A 27,040-nucleotide genomic window follows, 5' to 3' on the forward strand; every position below is an offset into this window, starting at 1 on the left:
AATCACTAGTCACTAGAATAAAACATTAAAGCTCTAGATGTGTTTGAATAGCTAGTACCAGGCTGAATCTCCCTTTTATCTTCAGAGTTGCCTTAATTCTTCATGGAAAGCATTCCCATGAGATTTATTGGCTGCATATCAATGATATGAATCTCTGTTTCACCACATCCCAAAGGTGCTTTATTTGATTGAGATCTGGTGACTATGTAGGCTGTTTGAGTACAGTGAACTCATTGTCATGCTTCAACAACCAGTTTGAGATTATTTGAGCTTTGTGACATGGAGGATTTTCCTTCTGGAAGAATTTCCTTCTCAGTATGTATGTATGTAAATTGTAAATTGTATGTAATTGTATGTATTTACTGTATGTAAATTGCTTTTTAAAAAATTTATATATTTAATTTGCTTCTATTATAGTTTACACATGTAGAGGTTAGTTTATATCATATCGCAAGAACTGTTTATGTGCCACTTTTTTCCATGTTGACCTAAAATGAGCTCATTGGAGCATTTTAAAAATAAGGTGTTTTTTTTTTTTACAAAAAGGCCATTCATACCGAGCTCACACATTCCTGTAAATGACTCCCACAGAGTGACTGAAGACTCAATTTATTTTTACTAGCACACTATTACTAAGAGTGCCATGATGTATTTGCAGGAGGGGAAGAGTGTATAGATCATTGTTAATGGTATAATAGAAATAAGTATTCACTGAAAAGCTCTGGGAAATTGCAAAATGGATGTGACACATTTATTATAGAGCTGTGAACGAAAAAGAGAAACTTGAATACTGACTGCAGCTTTATTTCCTTCCTGATTTCATAAACTTCCTTTCACTCAAACAAGCACTGTGATATTATTGTAGAGACAAACGGAAGAGAAAGAAATGTATTAGGTAAGAAAAGGCTCTGAAACACTGGTGAAACATGCCTGCGGTGACAAAAGGATCCACTATATGGCACAAAATATCTTCCAGTTGATAGAGAACAATTTGCTGGCTTCACAAAAGTCTTTAAAATTATTTGAGCAACTCCAATAACTAAATTGAACTACTAAAAATACTAAATTGTATATGTATGCTTATTATGCATGTTAGTTAATAGGTTTTAAACCTGAAAGCCTTTTTGTGTGAGGCTAGTTTTTCAACCAAGGTGTAAACTTGGCAATCAGGACTTTAATAAAATACAAAAAACAACTTTGTTTGGTTTAATTTTCAGGTTTTAATGTTTTATTTCTGAGTTCCTGTAATGTTATTATAGAGGTGATTATCTTTCAATTGAACTGAGAAGAGCAGACTTTGAGTTTGAAATGTTTCATGCATTTATTATTCAGGTGCTTGTCAACATTAAGCCTTTATTGCCATAGAAATCAGACATACATCTTAGCACTTCCAGACGCACATAAGCTCCACTGGTCTTCAGACATCGGTGCTCAGTCCCGGTCGATCTCGACCACCCTGCCAGTACGCAGCGTTAAACTCATCTTTGACTTTGTGACGGTCAGAATGATGTCACTACAACCCTTAAAAGCCTCCTCTTCTCCCCGTCTCTCTGAGCTCTCAGGAAATGAAGTTGGTTTGCGGGATGATGCTCTCCACTTTGTGATCTGCAGGATTTGCTGTGGCCTCGTAGTTACAGATGGTCACTTCATGTCTGTGAGCCTTAAGAGGGGCAAACAGGAAGAAACAATTCACACAATGTGTTAAAACTGTAGATTGTGTTAAAAAGAAAAGACTTCTTCAAAGTCTTTATTTTGCTTTTAGCAGTGACTTGAACAAGACTGTCACAGATACAAATGCTGGGATTTGTAGAGGGTGACAACAAAACAGTACATAAAAAGAAAAAATAATAACCATTACACATGCATTTTAAGGAACAACGTGTTGTAGGAACAACACAATAAAGTGGCCAAAAAGCAAAGAGCTTTAAATACTTCATGAAGTGCCTGCAAATGTTTCTCTGCCATCATCTCTCCAGTCACATGTAAATGCTTTCAGCTGGAGTAACGTCTGCAAAACATGCTGATAAATTAATCTTTAACTAATTTTCAGTGATTTCCATTCGATAGTTAAATGTTTAGATCTTCAGTGATGATCAGGAAGCTAAAGACACCTTTAATCTTAATCAAAATCATCTAAAAAAAATAATAAATTAAAAAAAAAAAGAAGAAAAAACAAACAAACAAAAAACCTGATGGTGCCACAGCGGAACTGATCTTTAACTTTTAGCGTGCTTTGTAACTCCTTTGATGCACACATAATGCTTTCTACCAAATAATGCATGGAGGCAACAAATATTTAGGAATAATACCAAGGACAGAAATGACTGTTTTGTCTTGATAATATGAAATGTGTTTGAAGTGCTATCACAGGACCACACGAAGTGACTGACACACAGAGACTCTGTAACGTCAGAAAGATGGCAAAGTACTCGGGAATGAATCTGCTGCCCTGAGGATAAGTGACAAAAAATAAACAAATCTTGTTTGAGTGTACTAATGATGTGAAGCAAACGGCCAAATCAATCATGGAAATGCCAGAATAAAACTGATGCTATCAGAACTGATTCCGGGAAACATCCATGAGTATAGATTCTCGCACATAAGATGATAAATAAGCCAAACAGTCTCATCCATAGACACTTGTATCCTGTTTCCAAGACGCATAGGTTACAACCTAGCTGTACCCGTCTGTTTATTAGGTGCACCTACCTTAATTTAATGTAATCTAATGTAATTGTCCTGCAAAGGTTCCTCCTCAGGAAAGTGTAAACATGATTATCCTGCAGGTTGTGGTTGCTGTAGATTAGTCACACAGAGGTTACCAACATTTAGTCCTCATTAAAGCTGGAACTGCGAAGCTCTCAGAGGACCTTCAGGGAAAAGGTTGAAATGCAGACAACACCCTGAAGGAAGATTCTGCCTCAGTGGATTTTAGAGAACCAGCCTCACTGAGACAGTTCGAAAAATAAACATCATGTAGTGGAAGTTTGGGTTTTTTAACACAGGTGGGGAAATCCCTCCCAAAAACAAACAAAAAAACCAACAGAATGGTTCCCCTACATCAGAATCTTCTTATAGTCACTGATAACAGTGGTTCAAAATTATGACTGAACCAGTGAAACATGGGCAAAAATAAATAAATAAATAAATAAAAAACTAAAGCCACAGTCGTGACAAATAAACATGCTGAAATGATCCCTTATAGCACATCAGTTGATCAGAAAAGAGAAACACAGGAAGCAGCTCATCAACACTGCTTTTCTTTATTGTTGTTGGAGTTGAGACTAACCTCTGAATACTCTCCTCTGAGGCCGATGTAGTACACCCGGGTGCTCTCTGCTCCAAAGTTCTTCGAGATGTGGATGGAGAGGTGCTGAACGTTGGAAAAACGAGCGATTCTAGACACGCAGAGAGAACGAGAGAGCCTTTAGTTAAAGACAAAGACAGCAGAAATGCAAATGTACTCCAGGAAAGCCATCATGTGGTCTCAGTGTGAGAACTATATGTAATATTATACAAGTCTATGGAAAGACACTGGCAGAGTGGTGGAAACTTAAAGGATGATGGGATGAAGTAAGCGTGTTCATGACATTTATAATGAGCGCGTTAATGCTGCAAAAGAACACAGACAAGCGAAAGAAATGTCTCCTCTCATCTTTTAAACACTTCTTTGACCAGATTAAGTTTCACAACAAGCATCAGTCATCTTGGCTCGAACATAACGAAAGCCGTTAGACTGTCAGAGCTATAATTTGGAGTTTCAGAGGCCACCTCCCAACTGGTGTTTTTTTAACTGAACTTCACCTTCTATTTCTACTCTTAATTAAGTAGTTTTAAGAGGCTGGGGTGAATGTTTTCGTGCCCACACCTAACCAGAGTGAAAATGAAAGAAATCTGAGAGTGGGTAAAAGAAAAAGAATAGAAAGTGTATTAGCACGCGAGCTTGTTTCTTCCACTTAAACAAACATGTTCTGCCATCCGTTCATCAATATTTTGGATTATTATCTCAAATTCTCAAGTTATTTTCTCAGTTGTTTGAGTCAGTAAGTTGAAATTTTGAGATATTATCTCAAAATTTTGACTTACTGAAGGCAGAAAAGGCTTTTTTCAACAGCTGAAACAAGTTTTCATACATGACCGGCAATGATTGTGTGTTGAACCCAAGCAGAGCCTTCAGAGAGCTTTCCAGACTTTTCCAGCATGTTGGAGCTGTTTACTGTCACTAGGGGGCAGTGTCATGAACAAATGAGCCTGTGGGTTACTCTCGCTTGTGCTGTTGTTGATCGTTCAGCCAACTTAAGTCAGAATATACAAATATATAAATAACAGTGGTGTCCAAATTCAGGGGCTGCATCCTTCGAAGGACCCGGCCTCGTTCAAGGATGCAGCCCCTGAATTTGGACACAGCCACTGTCTTTGAAATGAAGTAAAACAGTGTTAAAAAGGAAACGTGTCCACTGCAGCCACCGCCTGTCTCTCTACTGCTGCTTTCTTAAAATCTTTACTGTTTTTTTTTTCTCCCCACCCATTCTTGCCATGATAAACAACAAATCAGCATTCAACCTCAACACCCCAGCCGGGCGTGTGAGGATCATTAATTAAGGACGTCCTACACGCTAAACCGTCACTCTGCATAGCCACCTCAAACAGACCAACTCAGTACTGCGAATTCGGCCCAACAACGTAGGAGGTTCATCTGCATACTGTAGTTCCCTGAACCTCGGCTGAAAACACACCAACGCACACAATTTCTACATTATGTAGAGACGCAGGCAGTCTGTTACGCGTGGCGTGAGAACACACCGGAAAACTTGCTTTTCATGAATCCACAGAAAAGCGATGATGATTTGTCAATTTGGACGAAAATGTCTGTTTAACACGTGCACTGCAGTGAGCGATTTACACACCAAGCGTCTTCTGCGTGGGCGTTTTCTTCCTGCAGCTATTAAACTGGATGCTTAATGTAGCAGTGAGTGTGATGAGTTTTATAGCTCTTCCACAGAAAGAACATCCATCTTTCTGGAGTGCAGGAGCATTTTTATGCGTTTTTGTTTCTTTTGTTTTACTGGGTATTGCTCTGTCATTTACTGGCGTTCATGCTCTCACTTTGTTGGGTACTCCAGCTCAGCGGCAGGATCTCTGTTGAGTCTGAAAGCTTGTTCGGGTTCTCTGCCGGTGTCGTCAAAGGACATCTGAGGGATGTTCTTGTAGCTGAAAAGACCCAAAAACCCCAAAAGTCCAACAATTTAGCCATAAGACATCACCATCAAGCCAACTTACAACAAATCAACTAAAATGTTAATGTTTTCCTTTCTTAAATAGAAAAAGTATCATGTCTAAGTTGGAAAACGATGACCAAACCATGTAGATGCACCGCCTCCAGTTTCCATCTACGTTTTCCTGCAATAACTCACAGAGACAGGCACTCACAGTCGTATCTCAGCTGGATGAGAGCTATCATTTTCTCCGGAGATGATGATGCCTTTTAGCTTCACACTGCCAGTAAAACTGAAAGAGATGACACACGGTTACTTTGGTGCAGACGCACGCTGAGACGCTGAGGCAGGAGCTGTCATGATAAACAAATGCAGAGCTGGGAAAACAAAGAAATGAAATTAGAACCAGCTTTGGTTTAAAATTACAAGAGTCAGGGCTAAAATTTATATATAACTGATGAAAGGGGACCTTTGCTGCTCCATATTTTTAAATTCAGGGGATCCACTGGAGCTGGACCTGTATTCACAAAGTAGATCCTGGTGAAGTTAATACTGAGAAGTTTTCTAAGATTCCCTCTAATAGTTTGGCATTAAATCTGGCAAAGATAAAAGATAATCACAAATTGTTTTACCTCTTACATGAACTCCCAAGATAAATACTGACAGAAGTGTTGAAGAGGACTCGAAGAGGCTGAAGAGGCTCTTAAGCAAAGAGAAAATGTGTAGTGCTGCTGAAAAGCCACTCCAAGTGAGAAGGCAGAATTTGTAGTTCACATAATTACAATAATTCATTATTAGAGGATTCTGAATGGCTGATTGTTGACTGATTTCAATTGCTGATATTTTCAGCCCAAGTTAGAAGATTCTTATGTTTGTGAATACAGGCACTGACTAAATGACTGATACAGCCCATCTTTATCTAACTGACCACTTTCAGGAAGCCTGCTGAGGGGCACCTGAGAACCGTGCTGCCTGTAGAAGATGAACACATTAATGAAACTCCGAGCTTCTGCTCGCCCCATGACTAAAAGTGAATCCCTTTAAGAATCAAGGATGTCAAAACATTTAACCGTTTATCCATTACTTAATTACTTTGGTCCTTATCCAGTGGGATAGTGGGGTCTTTAGAGGGCTGATTCTGGCCCACGGGCCTCATGTCCTTTGAACCATTTGTCATGTCTCACATCTGCAACACGTGCGTTAGTATGCTACAGACTTCTGATGTGCAAACAGAAACTCTGACATACGGCTGGGCGATATGACCCAAAATTCATATCTCGATATTTATTTAGCTGGATGGCGATATAGGATATATATCTCGATATTTTTTAAAGCCATAAAGTAAGAACAAACAGAGTTCTTAATCAAAGCTGTGTCCCAGATGTCACACAGGCACTTTTATTAACATACAGCATAGATGTACATGAAAAAAATTACTCAAAAATAAATTATGAGCATTTATTAAAAATAACGCTCCATAAATAAAAGAAAACAATGTTGTTTTTGAGCATAACAAAAAGCTCACAATTGTGCAGTCAAAATGTAAACTAAAAGACGATGAGCATAACAAAGACAGATTTCACAGCTGCTCTGTTCCCAAGTTCTACTGCGTGACTCACAGCCTGGAGTTTGAAATCCACTTCGTAAACACGTCGCTGAGCAGGTGCCATTTGTGGTCCTTATACACACACAATACGGTAATATTACGTTAAGGCACAGTACGTATTACTCCGCGAGGCTCCAGACTACGGTAGCCGTAATGCTCCGACAATCCATTAAGCGGTGCAGCTCCGTAGCTTACCAAAGTCGTACTAAAACATTTGACAGATTGCTGAGCGCCGTGTACCACATAAAATCGGTTCGCGGTCAGTAAGCACAGCCGGAATTATACATAAGGCGCGCTGTCAACTTTTGAGAAAATTAAAATCATTGCATGGCGTTAGCGTGGTTAGCTCGTTAGCCCGGTTAGCTCGTTAACACCGTCCAGCCCCACGCACTGGGCGATCAGCGGTAACTCGTTAACAGAGATTTGCCCCGTTGATGCAGTTATGGCGTTAACGTCACGCTGACAGTACTATAATAGTAATTTCCAAATATTTTCTTTTTACTTTTCTTTTTAAAAGTATAATACGGAGCCCGGCAAGGGACATGGGAGGAAAAAAAATTACGATGAACTTTTGCGAGATCTCGCAAAACTAACTCGAGATCTAGCAAAAGTCAGTCTTAATTTTTTTCCCATGTCCCTTACGGGGCTCCGTAGTATAAAAAGTATCTGCCCACAGATTTTATACACTAAATCACTTTGAGACGCAGTGTTTTTTGTGTCATACAGAAATAGAAGAATATGCAGGCATGATGATGATGATGATTATCATTTTGGGACTTACGGTATGTTGAACAGCAGCTCTTCATCTGCATCGCTGTCCACAAACTACAAGCAGAAAAACAAGGCGTTATGGTTACAGAAAACAGAGGCAGCCGCAGATGTTTGCGTTTGATATGACGTCACCAGTTCTGATTAAGAGCTTCACTAAAATTAAAGCGGACACAACAATGTCTCATACTGAAACTGTGCTCAGGTGAAAAAAAAAAGCAGACAGCTGCGTGGGAAATCATAAACAACAATATTCACAAAGCTGATCCCTCCTCAGCTGTCCCGAGGCTTCTTGTGAAGCTCAGAGTCAAATGTGGCTTATTTTAAAAATATTTTATAAATGACATATGAAAATATTACATATCTGAAGTCAACAACAGTGTTTTTGGATCTGTAAGACTGTGTGGGAGGTTTCATTAAAGTCCCTGTTGAGAAATTCTAAGACTTCAAGGTGTTTTCCATTTAAATGTGACTCATTTTGTGATTGTTTCAGAAAACAATTTTTTATTTTTTTTTTAAATCACCTTTCATGATTTTTAAAATGTCCTTTTTAAAAAAAAAAACAAAAAAAAAAACAAACCCTCCAAATACGATCAGTTAACTGTGGTGGAAAATATATATTTTCCCTCACATTTATTCTCGACTTCTTAAAAGACTGAAAACATAGAAATCCCTCAGCTCCAGATTTGGGTCCTTGACTGTTGACTTGACAGGTCAATTTGGGTCCAGTTTTGGTGATTTTTTTTTCCCTGCTGCTCTCTGCAGTAATTTCATGCCTGACTTTGGTCATTTATGGTTATTTTGCACTTTTGTGATCCTGTCACGCATCTCTGTGGTCATGTTGTATCTTGCTTTGATTGTATTTAAGTAAATTCGTGGTTATTTCGAGTGTCTTTTTGGTAATTTCTTGTGTCTCTGTGCAGGTGCTTTGAGTCTTGTTTCTGACTTTTGTGCTCACTTTACCGATCACTGATTGTTTTACGTCTCAGTTTGGTTGCTTTACCCATTACTTTGATTATTTTTGGACACTTTATGCACCTGACTGTGGTCATTTTGTGCTAACCATTTTCTCTCTGTTTTTAAAGGTATTTCTGTGGTCAAGTTTCACTCTTTGGTCATTTTATAAATACCTGTGATTGCTTTGAACCTCTATTCACTTCTTTTGTTTTTACTTTGGATATTTTGAAGTCACTATGCATCAGATTTTGCTTATAATGGTCATAATGTTATTCTGTCCTACTTTAAGGCAACTTGGAGCTTCTTTTTGTGGTTGTTCTTTGCATTTCAATTTTTTTGCTCGGGGGTCACATTATATGTCTCTGTGGTCATTTGACATTCTTCTGTGGGGTTTTTTTTTTGAGTTTATGCGAGTCTTCTGTGATCATATAATGGTTTCATGTGCCAATTTTATGCTTTATTTGTGGATAATTTGTGTACCTCTTTGGTCATTTTATGTCTTTGTTGTTTAATTCTAACCATTTTTGAGGCGCTCTCTCTCTTTAAGGCAATTCTGTGGTCGTTTTCTCTTATCACTTTGTGGTAATGTTTTTTCTCTCTTTATAACCATTTTGTTTCTATCAGTGTCTTTTGCGCGTGTTTGCTGCCCTGCTCCTGGTGGACCCATTTACAAACCAATCTGAAATCAATACTTCACCTTCATAGATCAATATCTGGTAAAGTTATAGGACTTGAAGTCAAGCTGCTGACTCCATGACCAGGCTGAACCTGCACCTCAAAGCTCGGTAAAGTTTAGTTTGGATATTGCGCAGCTCCGCAGCGTGCGCTCTACCTGGACACCTGCCCGGGGGAGAGGCGTTACCTTGTTCCGGTCGTTCCGCTGGTCCCACGGTTTGAACACCAGCTTGCCGTCTCCGTCCCGGCTCTCGTTGAGACACTGCAGCTTCTCCAGGTCGATCTTCTGATACAGTCCATACTCCAGGCCCCTCTCCGCGGGCTCATGCTCACCCTCACACCCGCATCCGTGCCCGTGACCATGACCGTGTCCGGACATCGTGGCCGGTTTCGTTAATCACTCCAGGTAGAAATAAAACGTAGCGTTCGCGCTGGAGCGTTTTTATAAAGTGAAATGAGCTCAGCAAGTTTCACTTGGAAGCGTGTAGTGACGTCTGCGTCAAGTTACGTGAAGTCACGAGGTAAGTTCCGGTGCAAGAATTTCAAAATAAAACTTCAAAGGTTTGCGTCAATTCGAAACGTGGTTTAGTATTATTTATCACCCAGTGAAAAAAAAAACCTTAAAACCTGAAAAAATCTCTTAAGTACTTTTTTTTTACACCTCTACATCTCCTTTAATTTTTTTCAAACTCACTGATTAGCTCATGTGCACCTTGGTCGTGTGATTGAAATCACCTGTCTCACATTGATTACCATTAAAAATTGTTTTTTTATTCGTTTTTTTTTTTTTGACTGATCCTTCTCATTCTAAGCAGTAACTTTGTCTTTCTGTAAATTTGAAATAAGGTCTAACCTTTTTTTCTTTCCAGAATGAGCAGTCTGTACGTGTCTTTTCCACAGTTCATTATCATTACTGCAGTGATTCCAACATCCAAAAAACTAAAAAAAAACTTTTTGCACTGAATTATTTCAGATTCCTTTCGTGCATTCAGACCAAATTCCCTTTCTGAACCGTTAAATTACTAATAATCATGTGGAAACACATCAAATTAAGCAGCTGATACTTAAAAGACTGAGAAGTTTTAAAAATGGCTAATTTTAAAATTAAAATGCGGTGAACAGAATAATAGCCTTTGGAATTTAATTCAAATGCTTCATTTGTGCTTCAGATACTGTGCATTGTACATTTTGTAGGTGAGAAGATATCTAATGTGTTGCATGTATTGTGGCCCAGTAATAAAGATCCTTAAAAGTAAAATGATTATTTAATTGAACTTGTAGATTATCAGCATGGTGATGTGAATCTGGAGCCTTTGATTTTGACTGTTATAAAAGAAAGGGTTAGTCTTAGTTTGAAGAAAAGAAATGGTTGGTATATTCAGTTAGTTCAGCTTTCCAACGCAAACAGAGCTTTTTCAATGGAACTTATGAGTTTTCAAGACACTTTATTTTGAAAAGAAAAAGATCCCCACAGGAAATTGTCTTCTGCTACAACGTAGCCACTTTACGACGCGAAGAGGAAAACACAAGCGATGTGCTATCAGATTGGCTCACGAGTCTTACCACCAAACGCCGGCAGTGTCGCAAACTGTTTACAAGTGTCACATAAAAATAAAAGCGACATGAGCATAAAGCAAAATGTACAAAAACCTGGATTTAATGATGTCCTCATATCAAAAACACGTTCATTACAAGGAATCTGGAAAAGTTATGTGTAAAAGAAAGTGACTATTATACAGGTTAAAAACAAAAATAAAGGAGGCTCCTGCTTCAGTTTTTTTAATAGCTGTTAAAAAAAACGTTTCTGTCTCTCATTCATTTAATCACGTTGAGCCCTGTAAAACGCTCAGCGATTGCTGAACTACTAAAAGTGATGCTGGCCGTTAAGAATAATAACCGTAGAAAAAAAATATACAGATATTATTATGTTAATAATATAAGGTAGTTTTGGTAAGATGGATCACTTCTATAAACCTGCTGCACTGCAGACTTTCTGAGTGACAAAGAGACCCACACAAACAGCTTCAGGGAAAAAGTCAATTTTAATAAAAATGACCATATAACATTTATTAAAATCTAATAAAATTACAATTTGTAATCTACTTCCATTCAGGCCCATGTTGTGGGGTGCCAGGTCCCAGTGTTGAAAATAAATACATTTCATCATCATCATCATCATGGACTGCAGCTGCAGACAACTTATGGTTCTTTTTCCAAATCTCCCCTCACTCAGTTTGTCACAGTGAAGCAGATAAAAACAGGGAAGCACACATTCGACAGCAGGGAAACATGAATTGAAGCCACAGGAGGGTTAAAGTAAGTCTACGACGCCGCACGCTCTGCTGTGCTTTCATCTTAGCCAAACACATTTTTTTTAAATGCACCAGGCAAAACATGATTAAAGTCCCCCACCATCCAGCTGATGTCTCGGGTGTCGGGACGTGCACGGTGCATGCGATTAAGAGACAAAACAAGAGTAAAAGTGTAAAAGTTTCCCACTGTAGTGTATCATTTGGTCATAGGGGAAACAACAGCTGACTGTTTTTAAAATAAGAGCCCTTTTTCTGTCCCTTACAAGGAAAAGATTCGCACTTTGGGAAATATGCTCATTACTAGTTTGATTAGAAGACAGATAAAACTATCATCTTTCATATGATAAATATGAACCGCTTGGCTTGGCACAAAGACAGGAAACAAGGGAGAAAAACAAACGTTTAAGTTCATTGTTTAACAAATGTAATCTCTTTAATTGTTATGAAAAGTCCCACTCCTTTTTCAGGCAATTTTTGTTTTTTGTTTTGTGCATTTTATGTTCAATATAGGTATTTGTTGTGCCTGGAAATGAACAAATAAATGAAATGAAATGAAAAGAGAAAATCAAGCATAAATATTAACATTTTGCATGTCAAGTCTACCGTTTCTGACCAGATGGGGAGCTTTTGCGGAAATGCTACTTTGTTCAAATGTCCCCCCCCCCCATTATTATTATTATTATTATTATTATTATTATTATTATTATTTATGAAAGGAAAACTTGATTCAGTTATTAACTGCATTAAGGTTGAGCCCTTGATGCTCAATGTCTGGTCACAGCAGTAAAAATACTGCACTTACGCTATAAATGTGAAAATCCTAGGTGAGTTTCTTCTTGAGTTATCACATTCATACACTTGACCTCTAGCCCTGACCTTGAGGTCGAGGTCACTGAGATTTAAAATCATCTGAGATTTTTAGTAGATGCACCGATGCTATCAATTTCAAAATCCTACGCTGCCCTCCCTGCCACCCAAGTGATGACAGTACACTGTCAGCCTTTTACAGGCGAGGGGTTAAAAAAAATGAACATTTGAAACAAATTGATTAGTGCAATTAGTCACAGACTGTATATAAAAGCTGGATGTGGCCATCACGACATCACCCTCTGGTTAGTGCAGCACTGAGTTGAGAGTTTTAAAACTCGGGTGGCTAACATAGTGACTTGGCCACCCACAAATAATTTAAATTATTTAGCAAAAATAATTTACAGCATTAACTTTATTTTTCATTGATTAAGACTTAAAATTAGCAGCTGAGTCCATAAACTCTTCAGGAAAATGTTAACTGAGTTTACGGATCACATTAGAAGAATTTACTCATGGACTTCTATACAATATAATTTCAGAGACGCCCCCTACTGGCCATTAGAAAGAATGCAGGTTTGAGGCAAATTTTTTTAAAGGTCACAAATTTTTTTGTGCACGTTTTGGCTGTGTACAAATGTACATGTTAATTAATGACAATTAAAGGTTCTGCTGGGGCTGATTCTGTTACAGCTGAAAACGAGCTGCTCCCCTCTTTCCAGTCTTTGTGCTGCCGGAGAAAGCGATAGAAAAATCCTCTAATCTAACCTCGCAGCAAGAATTCCCCCAAAAACTCTTTCTTTAAAAACCGTCTGCTGGAAAACATGATTCAGTAACAGACTGACTGTGTTTGTGTGTGTCCTTCTACCATGTGTACCATCGTTTAGGATTTAAATACTTAATTTAAGACCCGCAAAACAGACGTCACCACAGAAAAAAAAACATCAACCCACCCCCACAAAAAAAACAAAAACAAAGAAAAAAAAGGGAAGTTAACCATTTTTCCACAAATACTGCAAAGTTCATGTGATGTTTGCGGGGCTGAAAGTGTGCGCGCAGGGTTGGAGGGTCTCCAGTCCAATTCCGCTACACTGTAATTAAAATCACATAAAATACATTCAGTCTCTTTCACACTACCGGCGGGAGAATCTGTTCTTGAATGCTTTGATAGTTTTGGCCATCATGGGGGCGATTTCTGTGGGGAAGAAGGAAACAGGAAGAAGTGATTTGTTAGATTAAAAGACACACACAGAAAAAAAGAAATCCTCAATGGTGCTTTCAGCAAGACTTACTTTTGACTTGAGGTTTTTCCCGGGCGGCGTGTCCTACTCCGCTCGGTGCAGAGAAGCGGGATGAACCAGCGGGAGGAGGGTTGTTTTGGGAGGAAGACGACTGGCTTGATTCTCCGGAGTAGTCAGTGGTAGCCGGTCTTATTCTGAAGGACACAGGAAGAAAGCCACTGTGGTGAATATTAAAAAAAAACCCTACACAGCTCTGTCTGCAGCCGTGTGCATCGATAGAGAAGATCTTCCTCCTCGTGATTTGAAACTCAGTCTGTGATATTTATCAGGAAATCTCTAAACATCCTCTCAGTTTCTCCCTGATCTTATTCTGTACTCACTTGATAGGAGCTGCAGCTGCTGTGGAGCTGGCTGTCGAACCACTGGTGGTTCCAAACTTCTCCTGTCGGCGGCGAACATCACGGGGCGGCTTGGCGGCAGAGTTTACGTACGCCATCTTAACCTGACGTCCTGTTAGAGGAAACAACACTCTCGGTCAAACACTCAACAGCCTTAAAAATATTAAAAAAAACCCCATCATGAATCATAACTACAGAAACAAACAGAAAATCCCAAAATGCTTTTTCTTTGTGCTTTATGTGTCGATTTATACAAAACTGCAAAAGCTCGTCCCACCTTTGGGTTTGTTGGCATGCGCAGACGTGATATTCTGTGTGAGCATCCTTAGTCGCTCCTCGCGCTCGTCGTGCAGCCTCAGGTACAACTCCCTCCATGACTCGTACTCCTGCGGAGACTCCCGCTTGAAGTCGCGCCGACAGTGACGCATCCACAGCTCGTCCGATTCCTCCGTGAACCACTAAAAGGAGGCGAGAAGAATCTTCAAAAAGGGATGTATACCCATATTTCTCATGACAAAACGTGACATTAATACAACTTTTTCAACATCCAAACTTTATATTTTATAATATTTTCTGGAAAGCTGTAAACTTGCGCCAGACAGAAAAGATGGAGACAAAGAGGAAGGCGACCGACTTTAATGACGAATATGAACTTTAATGATGAATAACTGTTCTGCTTGTAAAAGTGTTACATGTGTAGCAGCCATTCAGAGTTCATCCTCCTAAGTTTCATAAAATACAGCTTGATAGTTTTTAACAAAGTTTGGAAAAAGAAAGCAAATGATGCTAAAAGATTTATCCACCTTATATTTCTATTGTGAAAACAAAACTTTTGCAGTTTGTGCAAATTAATTCTATTTCAGTGGAATAAAATAAGAAGTGAAAATTCTCTAGATTTTTCACTTCTTATAAAAACACCGGTGGCCACCAATGCTAGCACTCAGCCTGCTAGTAGATACACCTGTGATATCAATCTGAAACTCTTACATCGCCTCGTTCTCGAGATATCGCATTCACAAACCTGGGTGTCCACGCCGCTCACCTACCGGTACAACGGGGTGACAAAAATATCCCATCAGTCTTTTATGGCTGAAGGATAAAAATCAAAGAGGTCAATGTGGACGTTTTAGCTATTTTTGTGGCTACATTTTTCGATTCCACGCTCCTTCCTCAGATTAAGCTTTAAGATTAAAAGTTTCACTGAAGTCTGACATGTTACCTGGTTGCTCTGCTCGATGCGGTACAGCTGCTCTGGGGTACATCTCTCCAGAACCGGCTCCAGGATATCGAACGGCACTCCTCCCACCTCAGCGATCGCTGAAAGAGCAGAGAGGCATCGTCAGGGTGGGATTACATTTTTTGTTCATGTGCATGCACAGTTGCAGACACGTTCCTATTCGACAACACAAAAAGCAGTTGGGTGGAGTTCAGGCAAGGACCACATTTGAGTAGATACTGACTTTGAAAGACTGTGGAGACTTTCTGCTGTACTTTTATCCTTTGTTGTGAACTCTGATCACCTGGTACCTACACAGACCATCACAGTGAGTGAAGAGCAAAACAATAGCACCTTCAAGGCTATGAAATTGCCCCCACGCTATTCATGAACTTAGTCTCCGGCAAGGTTATTAGAGTTATCGTAAAGAGAAAGAGAAACTAAACTTCTCAATACACAAAAGCTAACCCTGATCTGAAACTGTACCGACTCCAAAATCTATTCTGTTCAAGGTGGGCCCAGACCTACATTGCTAAAATTATCCTGCAAATCAGTCCATCACTATCTGAGTAATCCTGCTAACAAACAGGGAAACAGATCAAACCAATCACATACCTCTGTGATGAAACTAAAAACTCTAAAACGTAAAATCCTGCAGTTGTTTAAAAGCAGCAGGCAGAGAAATAAAAGTAAAACACAGAAATTAAACTTCAAAAACGACATGCTATACTACACTTTAGATAAAATTAAACTCCTCTCATCAGCTTTAATATTTATGGTCAAACTCCGTGGCATCATCCGGCCCTTGTTGCCCCCTGCAGGGAGGCTCAGAGACTGAGAGAAATACTGCATATCCACTCACAGTCGATGTTGTTCTGCAGGACACGGATGCATTGCTCGTACAGCGTCATCATCTTGGGCAGGTAGGCGGTCTTCGATCCTGAGTAGACCACCATCTTGGAGTTAAACCGCTTCCCCGTGAAGCCTGCATCATCCTCTTCATTGCACACAGGAACTGAAAGTGAAGTGAGCGAACGTCAGAGTGAGCCTGAATGTAGAGGATGAGGAAGAATGTTTGCAGATATGCTGATGCTGGCAAGAAAATCCAGATCAGATCGCAATGTGCACGAATGTGAGAAATCGCTCGCAGGTACATGTGTGACCTGATTCAGAAGTGCAAAGATACAGAATGAGGAAAAAAAGTCTAGAAAGCATCTGTCATTCAGTCAGAAGCGGTTCCTCTCTTCACCTGCTCCTCAGCCACAACTGCACTCAAGTTTCTGCATGAAGTGAGACGTTATGTCACAAAGTTAACTAAAAGTATTTGTTTCTAAGTTATAACAACAACCACTTAAAAAAAGAAAGAAAACATTTTAAGGCGCTTAATTTATGCACAAATACGGGCACAGAAAGACTCATGGAAGGGTTCACCTTTTTGATGCCAGAGTTTGGTGTTCTCATAGCAGTTAAAGGAGAAATAACATAATGAAAAAGTTTTGATATTGGGGGCGAGGGCCTTACCTTTGCGTCTCTGAGGGGACAGCGGTGTGATGTCAATGGAGGGCAGAGGTCTGTAATTGGGCTGAATCGCTGGCAGCTGGATTTCAGGAACAGTCGGCACAGCTTCGTAAACCTACAACAAGATAAGAAACACTTTATTTATCCCAAAAGATGGGAAATGACTTATAGCAGCCAAATAATCAGAAACAACTCATTATTTGTCTGAAACTATCAGAAAGGTAACAACAGCTCAGAAAGGTAAGGTAGGGTATCAATTAAACAAAAAATAAAAACAAAAGTCAAGACCTCAATAAAAGAAAATCTAAATATGACAGAAGAAGAAGCACAACTCTAAAATGAATGCTGGTCCTGGGGTATGAGATGGATACTAAACCTGCACAGTAACTGGATGCAGTGATGTGGAAACAGCTCATCAAAGTGAGGATTTACTCAGAAAGAGGAGAGTTCAACAAGTTCAAGATTTGGCCAATCCCCCGTTTAAGTTCGTCTTCTTGTTCACCTTCAGATGGTTTTATGAGCTGCTCTTTATCCTTTTGCTTTTGTAAAACATCCACTTTGTTTTTATTTTGGGGAAATAGATGAACTCATTTCTGCTAAACCTTCTCTCTCAAACAATCAAGAACATTGCAGTCTGACAAACTCATGTTGCAGAACCTTGTGAATGTCAGTAAAACACAACAGCATCCTCCTGGTTGTGCTGCTGACCTGATGCTCTGACGTCAAGCTTTTAAACTGAACTCTTTCATTGGAAACTGCTTTATTCCAGCTGGAGACCCAGCTTTCAACTGTTGCAGCCGATACCTTCCTCTCACTGTCCCTGCTGCAGGTTCCTTCCTTTAATTAAAAATGGAGTTCTTCCTCCCCACTTTCACCAAGTGTCTGTTTTTCGAGGATTGGCTTATTTATCGAGTTTTCATTCTAATAACATAGGGTCGTTATAATATAAAAGCACCCTGAGGTGACTTATTGAGAATTGATGCTATATAACTAAGTTTGAAATGAATCGTATTAATACTGTCCAACATTTGACACTTGCACAAGATGCTTTTGACACTCTTATTTGTTTATGTTGAATATGAAGCTCTTCCAGTACACGGTTAGTTCAGCATAGCATAAACATGGACTGACCTTTGTTTGCATTTCTCTGCTTTATCATCTGTATTTCTCACTGTTGCATCATAATTTACAAAATGAGGAACATTTTTTATTAAATAAGACCTTAAACTAGCGGTTTAGGCCATAAATGAATCATTAAAGTGTTTACTGAAGTCATAAACCATGTGGGCTTATAGGTAATTTTCCCACAGAATTTTACAAAGTTAAACATGTTCTTGCAACAAGAGGAGTCGCCCCCTGCTGGCTGTTATAATGAACAACGCAGGTTTTAAAGCACTCCTGTGCAGGCCTCACGTTTCAGACCCGGAGGCTACACCTATGTTGTATCTGCAATCTGTGGTTGGTGTTTCTACTTTCTGCTTCTCTCTGCATCACCTTGACACTGGAGTTATCAACTGTTGCTAGGAAACAAAATCCCACAAGATAAAAGAAAAACTAAAGGCTAAAGGCATCTCACGGATCTGATGTTTTCACCAACATGACACCATCAGAGTTCTAACTGCAAAACCGACGGCAGCAAGCAGCAAGTTCTACAATCACTGCAGAGCCTTTAATGTCACAATGAGTGGATGAACCCTCTGCGCTGTCAGTCTTTATCAATAAAGAGAAGGAACCCTACACAAATGTCAGCTGCAGTTTTCCTCACTGAAAAAACTCTGACAGCTGCAGAAGACGCTCACAGAAGGAGTTTGAGTTACGGCTCACTCCAAGGTTAGAAAAGTACGTTTACACCCTGAAAACTAAAGCTGAGTCATCGGTTTAAACACTGACTCATGCTTGAAATTAAAAAAATGCTCATCGATGCGATCAGAGATCTGCTCTGGGTTTTGGCAGTCATTTTCTTCTACTCTCCAAGTCATCCACCTTGAGGCGACTTTTGTTGTGATTTGGCGCTATATAAATAAAATTGAATTGAATCCTTAAGGACGATTTAACACCTGTTAGAGGTCTAGTTTTACCTTTTCACAGTGTTAAGCAGGAGTTTCTTTACAATAGCTGAACAGATCATGGCATCGCACAGACCTGACAGATTTCCCCATTTTCCTGATTTTCTATGTTGATTAAATAAAAAGATAAATAACATGTTTAAAAACAGTCGGTACCTCCTTGCTTCTCGATGGCGTCGTCACCGCTGTCCTCGAATGCGTCCTCTTGGTACTCTGAGCGCCGTTCGCCTTGCGCGCTTTGGAAGAAGAAGAGGACGAAGAGGAGGATGCAGGTGGAGGTGTTCGTGTGCGATGGGAAGATGACGTTGACGAGGAGGAGTGAGACGGCCGACTGTGCGATGAAGATGAAGCTGACGGTGTCTTCTTTTTCTTCTTCACAGACGTCGGGGCGTCGTATGTGAGGAAGGACTCGAAGGACATGGTGGGCACCTCGAAGTCCTCTTCTTCCTCCTTAGGTGGAGAGTCCTTCGGCACTCGTGGTCGCCCTAAAAGATGAAGATCATCATTTATTATACTGCATTAATTTCTCTTAAAATATTCAAGAAATGACAAATATAAAACAAAGACTTTAATCCAGGATTTTATTTTGGATTTATGGACATCAGCACTTTTGTAAGAGTAGAATTTAAGGCAGGAAGCAAAGAAATCAGAGGAATTCTTGTCTGGAGGTTCAAGCCACAATCGGAACGATGTAGTAGGCTATCTGGCTAACGGTGCAGCACAATTCACATGTTACTGCTCACAAAACAACAAATATGACCTGGACCTTTGAGCACAATGTCTGTGAAGACGCATTCGGTGACCACTCTGTGTAAACTAGATTCAAACCTGAGGAGGAGGAGTGATTCTTGTGAACGGACAGACAGACGGGTGCCACGCCACAGCATAAGCGTTTCTATTTTATTGGCCAGATGCGCTAAAAACCGAGAGGTGCATGACAAACTGACATAACCATAATTTTTTGTACGCACCGCCATTTGCAAGAGCACCAACAGTGACATCACCAACACCGACACGCCTGAATACCTCACCTAAGAGGCGTCCAGGAAGCGTCCCAGTCAGATGCCTAAACCACCTCATCTTGCTCCTGTCGATGTGGAGGAACAGCGTCTCCTTGTCCGATCTCTAACGTAGAGCCCAGGCATCCTTTAGATGAAACTCATTTCTGCTGATTGCATCAACGATCATCACTATAGGTGAGGGTGAGGATGCAGACTGACCAATAAATCGACACGCTCCGCTCCCTCCAGCACAACGGACCGTTACAGCCTCCTCATAAGTGAAGTTTTAATTATTATTACAATATAAAAATTGTTAACTCCTAATTACTAGTGACTAACTAATTACTCAATCACCTAACAACACACACTCCTCTTCTGTTTCACACATGCATGCTGTGGTTAATGAACCAAACAAGAAAACAGTTTGAAAATTTCACTTTGTCACTTCCTGTCAGAGGAGTTTCTCGTGCTGTTTCTACGATCGCTCAGTTCCTCAGAACAGGAAGTCACTCTGTGTTGTGGCCATATTTCTTGATCCAAGCTGATAAAACACACACAACCTTCCTGTTGCACAGAGCTTCACAAATGACCACACAATGATTGCCTTTAACCTTCTATAGTAATTGTTTTGGCTGTGGTATAAGTACCAGAAATCAAGAGTTAAATGACAGAAAGAAGATTCTTTAAGTGCCCCTAAATCTCACGGCTTATTTCCTTCATAGCAAAGTAAAACATTACACAGTACAACAAGAAGATGATTATCTTTCAGTAAGACATTTATGGGCTTTTAGTGAGGAGAAGATGGTGTAGTTATAGTTTAAATTGTTATTCAGGCTACATGTAACAAATTAATTCTGACATGTTTGGTATCTTTAAATAAACTGGGATCTTGAGTGGAACATGAAAAATTATTTCTGTGAACCTGATATTTGACTGCAGTCTTTTAAAGATTAAAAAGACTGGTCAACTGCTTTTAAAAGGTTAATTTGTTATTCAAATGAGACTCGAGTGATGCAGTCACCTGTATGCGCCCACAAGCAAGGCAACAGGAAGGTGTCTCAGCGAGCTGCAGATGTTTTGATTTTAAACTGTTTTGAAGTGCTCATAATTCTGCAGATGTTTTTTTCTTCTGTTATCTTTAGATTAACCACTGCTATCAGTTACTCGAGCAGCTGGTTATTGTTTCCTGTAGTGGTTGGGGGCAGCTGCCTACATAGGCAGGCGCTGTAGCTCTTGTGAATTTTATTAATAAAGCGCCAAATAACAACAACAGTTGCCTCAAGGTGCTTTATATTGTAAGGTGGACCCTACAACAATACATACAGAGAAAAAGCCAACAATCATATGACCCCCTATGAGCAAACACTTTAATGACAGGGGGAAGGAAAAACTCCCTTTTAACAGAAGAGAACCCTCCAGGAGAACCGAGCTCAGGGAGGGGCGGCCATCTGCTGCGACCGGTAGGAAGACAGGACAAAAGACATGCTGTGGAAGAGAGATCGAGATTAATAACAAGTATCGAACTCACCTTCATCTCCTCCTTTCTTCTTCTCCTCCTTCCTGCTGTCATGCGTGGTTGACTTCTTGCTGTGTTTGGCAGCCTTCTGTACCGGACTCTGATGTCTCTCTCGGTCTCCGCTTCGCTTCTTCCCTTGACTTCCTCCGCCTTCTCTATCGCTATTCGTCTGTGCGTGGCGTTGCCGCCGCTCCTCGTCTCGGTTTCGGTCGCTGTGGTGGTTCTTGCTCGGCTCCTTGTTTGGTTTGGTGTGGCGGACGTCTTTGCGGGACACAGGGGGAGGAGGTGGTGGCGGGCTGGGTTCAGGTTCGGGCTCAGGGCTTTCGTATTCGTCTGAGTGATACCCTCCTCGCTGTGGGGGACTGTACTGGTCGTGCTGAGGAGGTGAGGGCGAATAGTTGGTGTGGTAACCTCTTTCCTCCTCTTCCTCCTCTACGTAGGAGCGGTCTTCCTCAGGCGAGGGCTCTCGGGGACGTTTATGGTCTCCTCTGCCGCTCGCGTCGTGGCCTCGAGCCTGCGTGTGAGATCTGGAGCCGTGGCTGTTGGGTCTGAGGAAGAAAGATGGAGACAGAACTCAGTTTTTGCAGATGACGCCATTTAATTTTGGGGTTTTATTTTGAAAGTTTGGATCTTCTGTACTGAAAAGTCATCGTTACATACGACCATTGCAGAAACAGAGCACACAGCGTACAGACACATGAGAGCTAAAGTCATGCATGTCGAGGCAGAGGTGTGCAGCCGATACCTGTCTCCAGACTGAGGAACCAGTTTCTTCCATTTGGCTACGAGATTTTTTGCCACCTCTCCAGCTAATTCGTGTTTCCTGAAGGAGTTCACAGCCTTTCCCACTCCAGTTTCCTACAAGAGAAATTCCCAGATTTAACAGTCATGCTTTGGCAGCTCCAGGCAAGCGATTTAACTGGCCAGAAACAAGTTCAGGAGGGAAGCTGTCAACTTGCTGTCCCACTCATTTATCTAGAATATTTTCCCTCTGATTTTTGCATCGACAGTTTGGAGGTGATGAAGCAACACATCCTTACCACCAATATGTCCACAGTCATAGGAAGCTCCCCGAGTCTTTTCAGAGTCTTCAGCAGCTGAAATAAAAAGAAAGGAAAAACAAACATTTATCATTTGGAGAAAGAGTCCCGATTCCACCACAGAGCCTTTCCTTATTTTATGTTACAGTGATGGTTGTTCATATTAGACGAAGCCAAAGACTCAAATACTGCAGACGTGACCACCTGTTCTTCAAACCTTTTGTTTGTGAGATACAGTCAATCACAAGAAAGTTGGACTTAAGGGAGACAGAGTGTAAGATAAATTATTTTGAATCAAGAACCGTGTAAAAGCTACTCTGGTTGAGTCCAACAATAAAAATATAGAGCTGAAATTAAGCAGAATGAGTTTGTTTAAATTTATTTTCCTAAAACAGTTACTGAAGCTGCTGTTTTGGTAAATATTACTGTTGAGCCCCCGAAAGGTGACAGAGGAGATTATTCCTGCCTTTGTTTTAACCTGGTCCCAACTAGCCCAGTGAATGGCTTTGTACAGTGAACACTGTGAGGTGTGAGGACTAAAAATGGAAAGACCACAAACTTTATTATTTTGTACTAAAATACACATAAGACAGCTAATTAAATGTATTTAGAACTTCTTTACGTTAAAATAAAGGCGGATTTTTATACAGCTGTATAAGTGGTCTGACCCACGTGATATTAAATTGAGCTGGGCCGGCCTGACACCTGTGGTTTAAACAGATACACAAGTGTTTCATAAAAACAATCCTTATAAGGAATTGTAACAACAGCAGTAAATTTGCTGGGACTGTTGTGGCCTGTTAACAGGTGACTGCTAGGCAACATAATGTAATCGTAGCGTGATACAGATAAGAACCTTCAGAGGCCTAAATTTGCATCCACACTGGAAGAGATTTGCTCGTCTTGTGTCGCTTTTTAATGTATAATGTATTTACTAGCAGTCTAAAATTCTTTGGCACTGGTTTGGCATTGACCATGTGAGGAATTTCTTATGAGCATATACAAGAGCTAAAGTCTGTGGGGGTTTTGTCTTTGTACACTTTTGTATTTTCATTTTATTTCCCAGTAAAAACAGAGGATTCAGATGCTAATCATCTTTAGGTTTCAGCAGGGATGCATCCACACAACACCTCCTTTTGAGACTCAGCAGAGCCAATTAAAATGTGGGACATTGTCTGAATACCTTAGATGGGTGGAGGGCTGATATGCTGTACAGGCCCAGGTAAAAAGTAGGACATGCGGTCACCCTTAATATAACATACACTGGAATGAGTGCATCTGGATAATGAGTAAAGAATCATGGGTGATGAATTTTTATTCATACATTTGTGTGGTTTCCTGTTATTTTGTCATAGTGAATAAGAAAAACATAAAATGAAGAAGCAGGGTATATTTCCTGTGCCAATTTGAAATATTTATTCTTAACTTTTCTCTTTAACGTCTGCAGAGTGTTCACAAGTAACACGAGATGATTTACCCTTTTGTGCTTGCCTTAAAAATGTCCCGCACTATTTCTAGTTTAAATAAAGGTCGACATCTTTACTGAAACCCAAAGATGTTATCCCATAGAACGGCAGCTGTAATAACAGTCTGAACACTGAACACAACCATTCAACGACTGCAAAACCAACTAAAACATCTCAAAAACATTTCATTTAAATTAAACACATTACATTAAAAAACAATAAACCGGGGAAGCTAGGGTAAACTCAAGGAAATTTTGAGCATTCAACAATTAATTTCCTACATTTCATGCCTCAATTTGCACTTTTTCCAAGATCAGTTTAGAAGGAAAAATAAAAAGGAAAAATCCTTTTTTCTTTTTTTTTTAAAAGGATTTTTCCTTTATGTAAAGGAAAACACAGGAATCAGTTCAAAAGAATCTAAAATGAAATGCAAAGAGACTCTAAGCTATTTTCAAATAATTATTCTCAATTTTTCTAATGTATCAATTTTTAAAACATTTTGTCGCCCATCAATATTTATTCGTCTGTTGTCTTTAGTTTGCCTGGTTCCTGACCAGTCAGACTGTAACGAGCTGACTGCTTTTGAGTCTTTGTATTTGGATCGGTAACCTCTTAAAATATTACTTTTCCATGTCTGAAATAAACTAACTCTCCATTTTCAACCTTTTCCATGTTCAGTAACAGATTCTGAGGTTTCAACCGAGCCTCTGGAGAAGACATAAGTCCTCTGCCCGAGGATTTCAAGGTACTGCTGCAAACGGTTAAAAAAAAAAGTAGATGTAGCTGAAGGCGACTACAGAGGGTCTTAAAGGCAATCAGTCTGTTACAGTCAGGCATGATGAGATAAAGGCAGGGATAAGATTCAGTGCGCCTTGATTACATTATTAGGTTTTCATTATTTGGGACCCAGTGGCAAGGCTTTGTATTTTTGTGTTTTTGTTTCTCCTGCAAAGTCCGAGTCACTTAAACAACTGGTACATCACAATTCATTATATATTAAAACTGGAAAAGTGAACAGGGCGTTAAAGCAGATTTTCATGCATTTCCTCCCCGAGATTTTCTCGGTAGAGAGGCTCCATCTGCTCCGTGGACCTGCTTCATATGAAACTTGCAGCTGCTGCCTGACTCACACTATCTGCGCTCAGCTCTGCGCCATCACTGCTAAAGGATGAGGTGGCCTAACGTGGCAGAGCTGTTAGAAAACCTTTTCCCTCCTGATTTTTGCGTCTTCTTTTGCAGTTAAAGCTTCACTTGTGCAGCTTGTTTGTGCTCAGCAAACGCATCACACGCATCCACGCTGCTTTGTTACACACCAGCAGTAAACAAAGGCGAAGCCAAGAGGCCGTGTGTCACCATTTACACGCTTTTATCTCCAGTTTTCTTTAACAATAGACTCCGGGTTTGGACATGAGTAGGAGCCCAGCTCCAGTTAACCAGAATCGGGTAAATCTCAGAGGCCTGTCGCCGCTGAGCTGTCACTACTTTCTAACGTTAGCTAGCTGAACGGCTAACGACTGCTCTAGCTTCGAGTTTGGTTTTCGGGTAAAATATGTCGTGTTTGGTGCAGCTGCTCCGATAAAAGGCAGAAAATAAATCCATATGTGCTAACAACGAGCTGACAATCGTTACATTGAGCTGAAAATGTAGGGTTAAACAACTACGTTATAACAAGTTAAAACCCCTTAATTACTGTGACGTCCCACACGGTGCCTTCACAGGCTGTCGGAACACACTGAGATACTAAGAAACGACTGTGTTTGTGGTGACGCCCTTCTGAAATACTGTTGTTAAGATAAATTTTTAACAAAGAAGATTACTTTAGACACAATAATAAATCACATAAATACGGTAAATGCCTCTCTACAATTTGAATTGATGCAATAACAGATAATGGTCATTTAGCAAGAAATACCCAGATATTGTCTTGTCCAAACTGGCCAAATGATTCAGCTAAACAGCCAAATAACATGCATTTACATTTTATTCAATCATTTGCATTTCAATTAAAGTCCCTAAAGGTCCCTGAAATATCAATTTAAACACTGCTACATAATTATGATTTACTAAATGATCAGCTTTTTATTTTTAATTTATTTTAACTAGAGCTTGGCCGATCCCTTAGCCAATATCAGCTATTTGCAGTGTTTGAATCGGTGTCTGAATTTACAATGGTCAGTAAATGAAAGTTAAGAAAGTAAAGAGATGGGAGAAACACCATTCAACCATATTATTAGTTGTGATGTTCCATAGTTTGTCCACCAGAGGGCGCTCTGCAGCTTCCCTGCTGGCAACAGGAGACAAATACAGCAAACAAGTAAATAAATAATCAAACGTGGCTGATGTCAGGGAAATTTGTTTATGTTTTGTGTGTTTTAAGGTTAGAAATATCTAGATATATAAAATATTGTATTTTTATCTAATCAGATATTGATATCACTCACACTTTAAATTGAATGTATCCTATCTCTGAAATAAATCCCACAATTCTGTGGGCTACAGAGGGTCATGACATTTTCAGTTTATATAATCAATGTGTATGACTAATTTAAATAAGTTTAATTATATTACAATATATATTACAATATATAAATATATTACAATTACTTGCTATAACTGAAAATAAATGGTTGGAAAAGAAATAGATTCAGATTTTAAAACATCCAGGGAGACGACAGGCTGTGTGAATTGTTCTTACTGTGATGAGGTAAGATTTAAAAATGCAGAGCTGTTTAGGGAATTTGGTGTTTTCTGCATGACACAGTAAAAAAAACCCAACAAACAAAATCACAAATATGAATGACACCATGCCAAAATTTTTTGTTAATCTATTACTCAATAAGTTGCATTTTAGAAATGTGAAAATGTGTACGACTGGCACAGATGCAGCTTCTGTTAACAAGTAAATGACCTGATGCATGCTCAATCTTCCAGGTAATAAAATCCCTGAAAGTTGACTCTGTTAATCTGGATGTGACCTTTTCAGTGGGAGAAATGTTTTGTCATTCATCCAAGTGACTTTTTCAGTCTCTGCTTCACTGAGTGACTGAAGAACTCACTTGAATGAGTGACGAACTGTTTTGGGAAGTACACGACCTGTTATTATTATGCAAGAGGGAAAAAAAGAACTTTAACTCTTACACTAAAGGAAAAAATAACCAGCACTGTGTTTAAAATATTAGTAACAACCTGTTTGAGTGGAGTTTAATTACTACGTAAAAAAAAAAAAAAAAAAAAAAA

General features: G+C 39.7%; 2 protein-coding genes across 2 annotated transcripts; both read right to left on the bottom strand.

The window, feature by feature from the left end:
- Positions 1-1,200: 1,200 nt before the first annotated feature.
- On the bottom strand, positions 1,201-9,827 carry pithd1 (PITH (C-terminal proteasome-interacting domain of thioredoxin-like) domain containing 1). Its single transcript, XM_005940955.2, has 6 exons — positions 9,410-9,827; positions 7,604-7,647; positions 5,431-5,508; positions 5,107-5,211; positions 3,290-3,398; positions 1,201-1,660 (listed from the first exon to the last, which is right to left on the bottom strand). The coding sequence occupies exons 1-6, from the start codon at positions 9,599-9,601 to the stop codon at positions 1,559-1,561; spliced, it is 630 nt and encodes a 209-aa protein (XP_005941017.1). The 5' UTR covers positions 9,602-9,827; the 3' UTR covers positions 1,201-1,558.
- A 1,418-nt stretch (positions 9,828-11,245) lies between these two features.
- eloa (elongin A) lies at positions 11,246-24,166 on the bottom strand. The gene is made up of 11 exons (XM_042225396.1): positions 22,338-24,166; positions 22,043-22,155; positions 21,310-21,845; positions 18,937-19,265; positions 16,718-16,829; positions 16,059-16,211; positions 15,200-15,297; positions 14,258-14,438; positions 13,963-14,092; positions 13,634-13,776; positions 11,246-13,536 (listed from the first exon to the last, which is right to left on the bottom strand). Exons 1-11 carry the CDS (start codon positions 22,422-22,424, stop codon positions 13,475-13,477), a joined length of 1,944 nt encoding a protein of 647 aa, XP_042081330.1. The 5' UTR covers positions 22,425-24,166; the 3' UTR covers positions 11,246-13,474.
- Positions 24,167-27,040: the final 2,874 nt, after the last annotated feature.

The sequence above is a fragment of the Haplochromis burtoni genome, unplaced genomic scaffold (genome assembly GCF_018398535.1).
Source record: "Haplochromis burtoni strain Fernald_Lab_line unplaced genomic scaffold, NCSU_Asbu1 Contig_171, whole genome shotgun sequence".
Lineage (NCBI taxonomy): Eukaryota > Metazoa > Chordata > Actinopteri > Cichliformes > Cichlidae > Haplochromis > Haplochromis burtoni.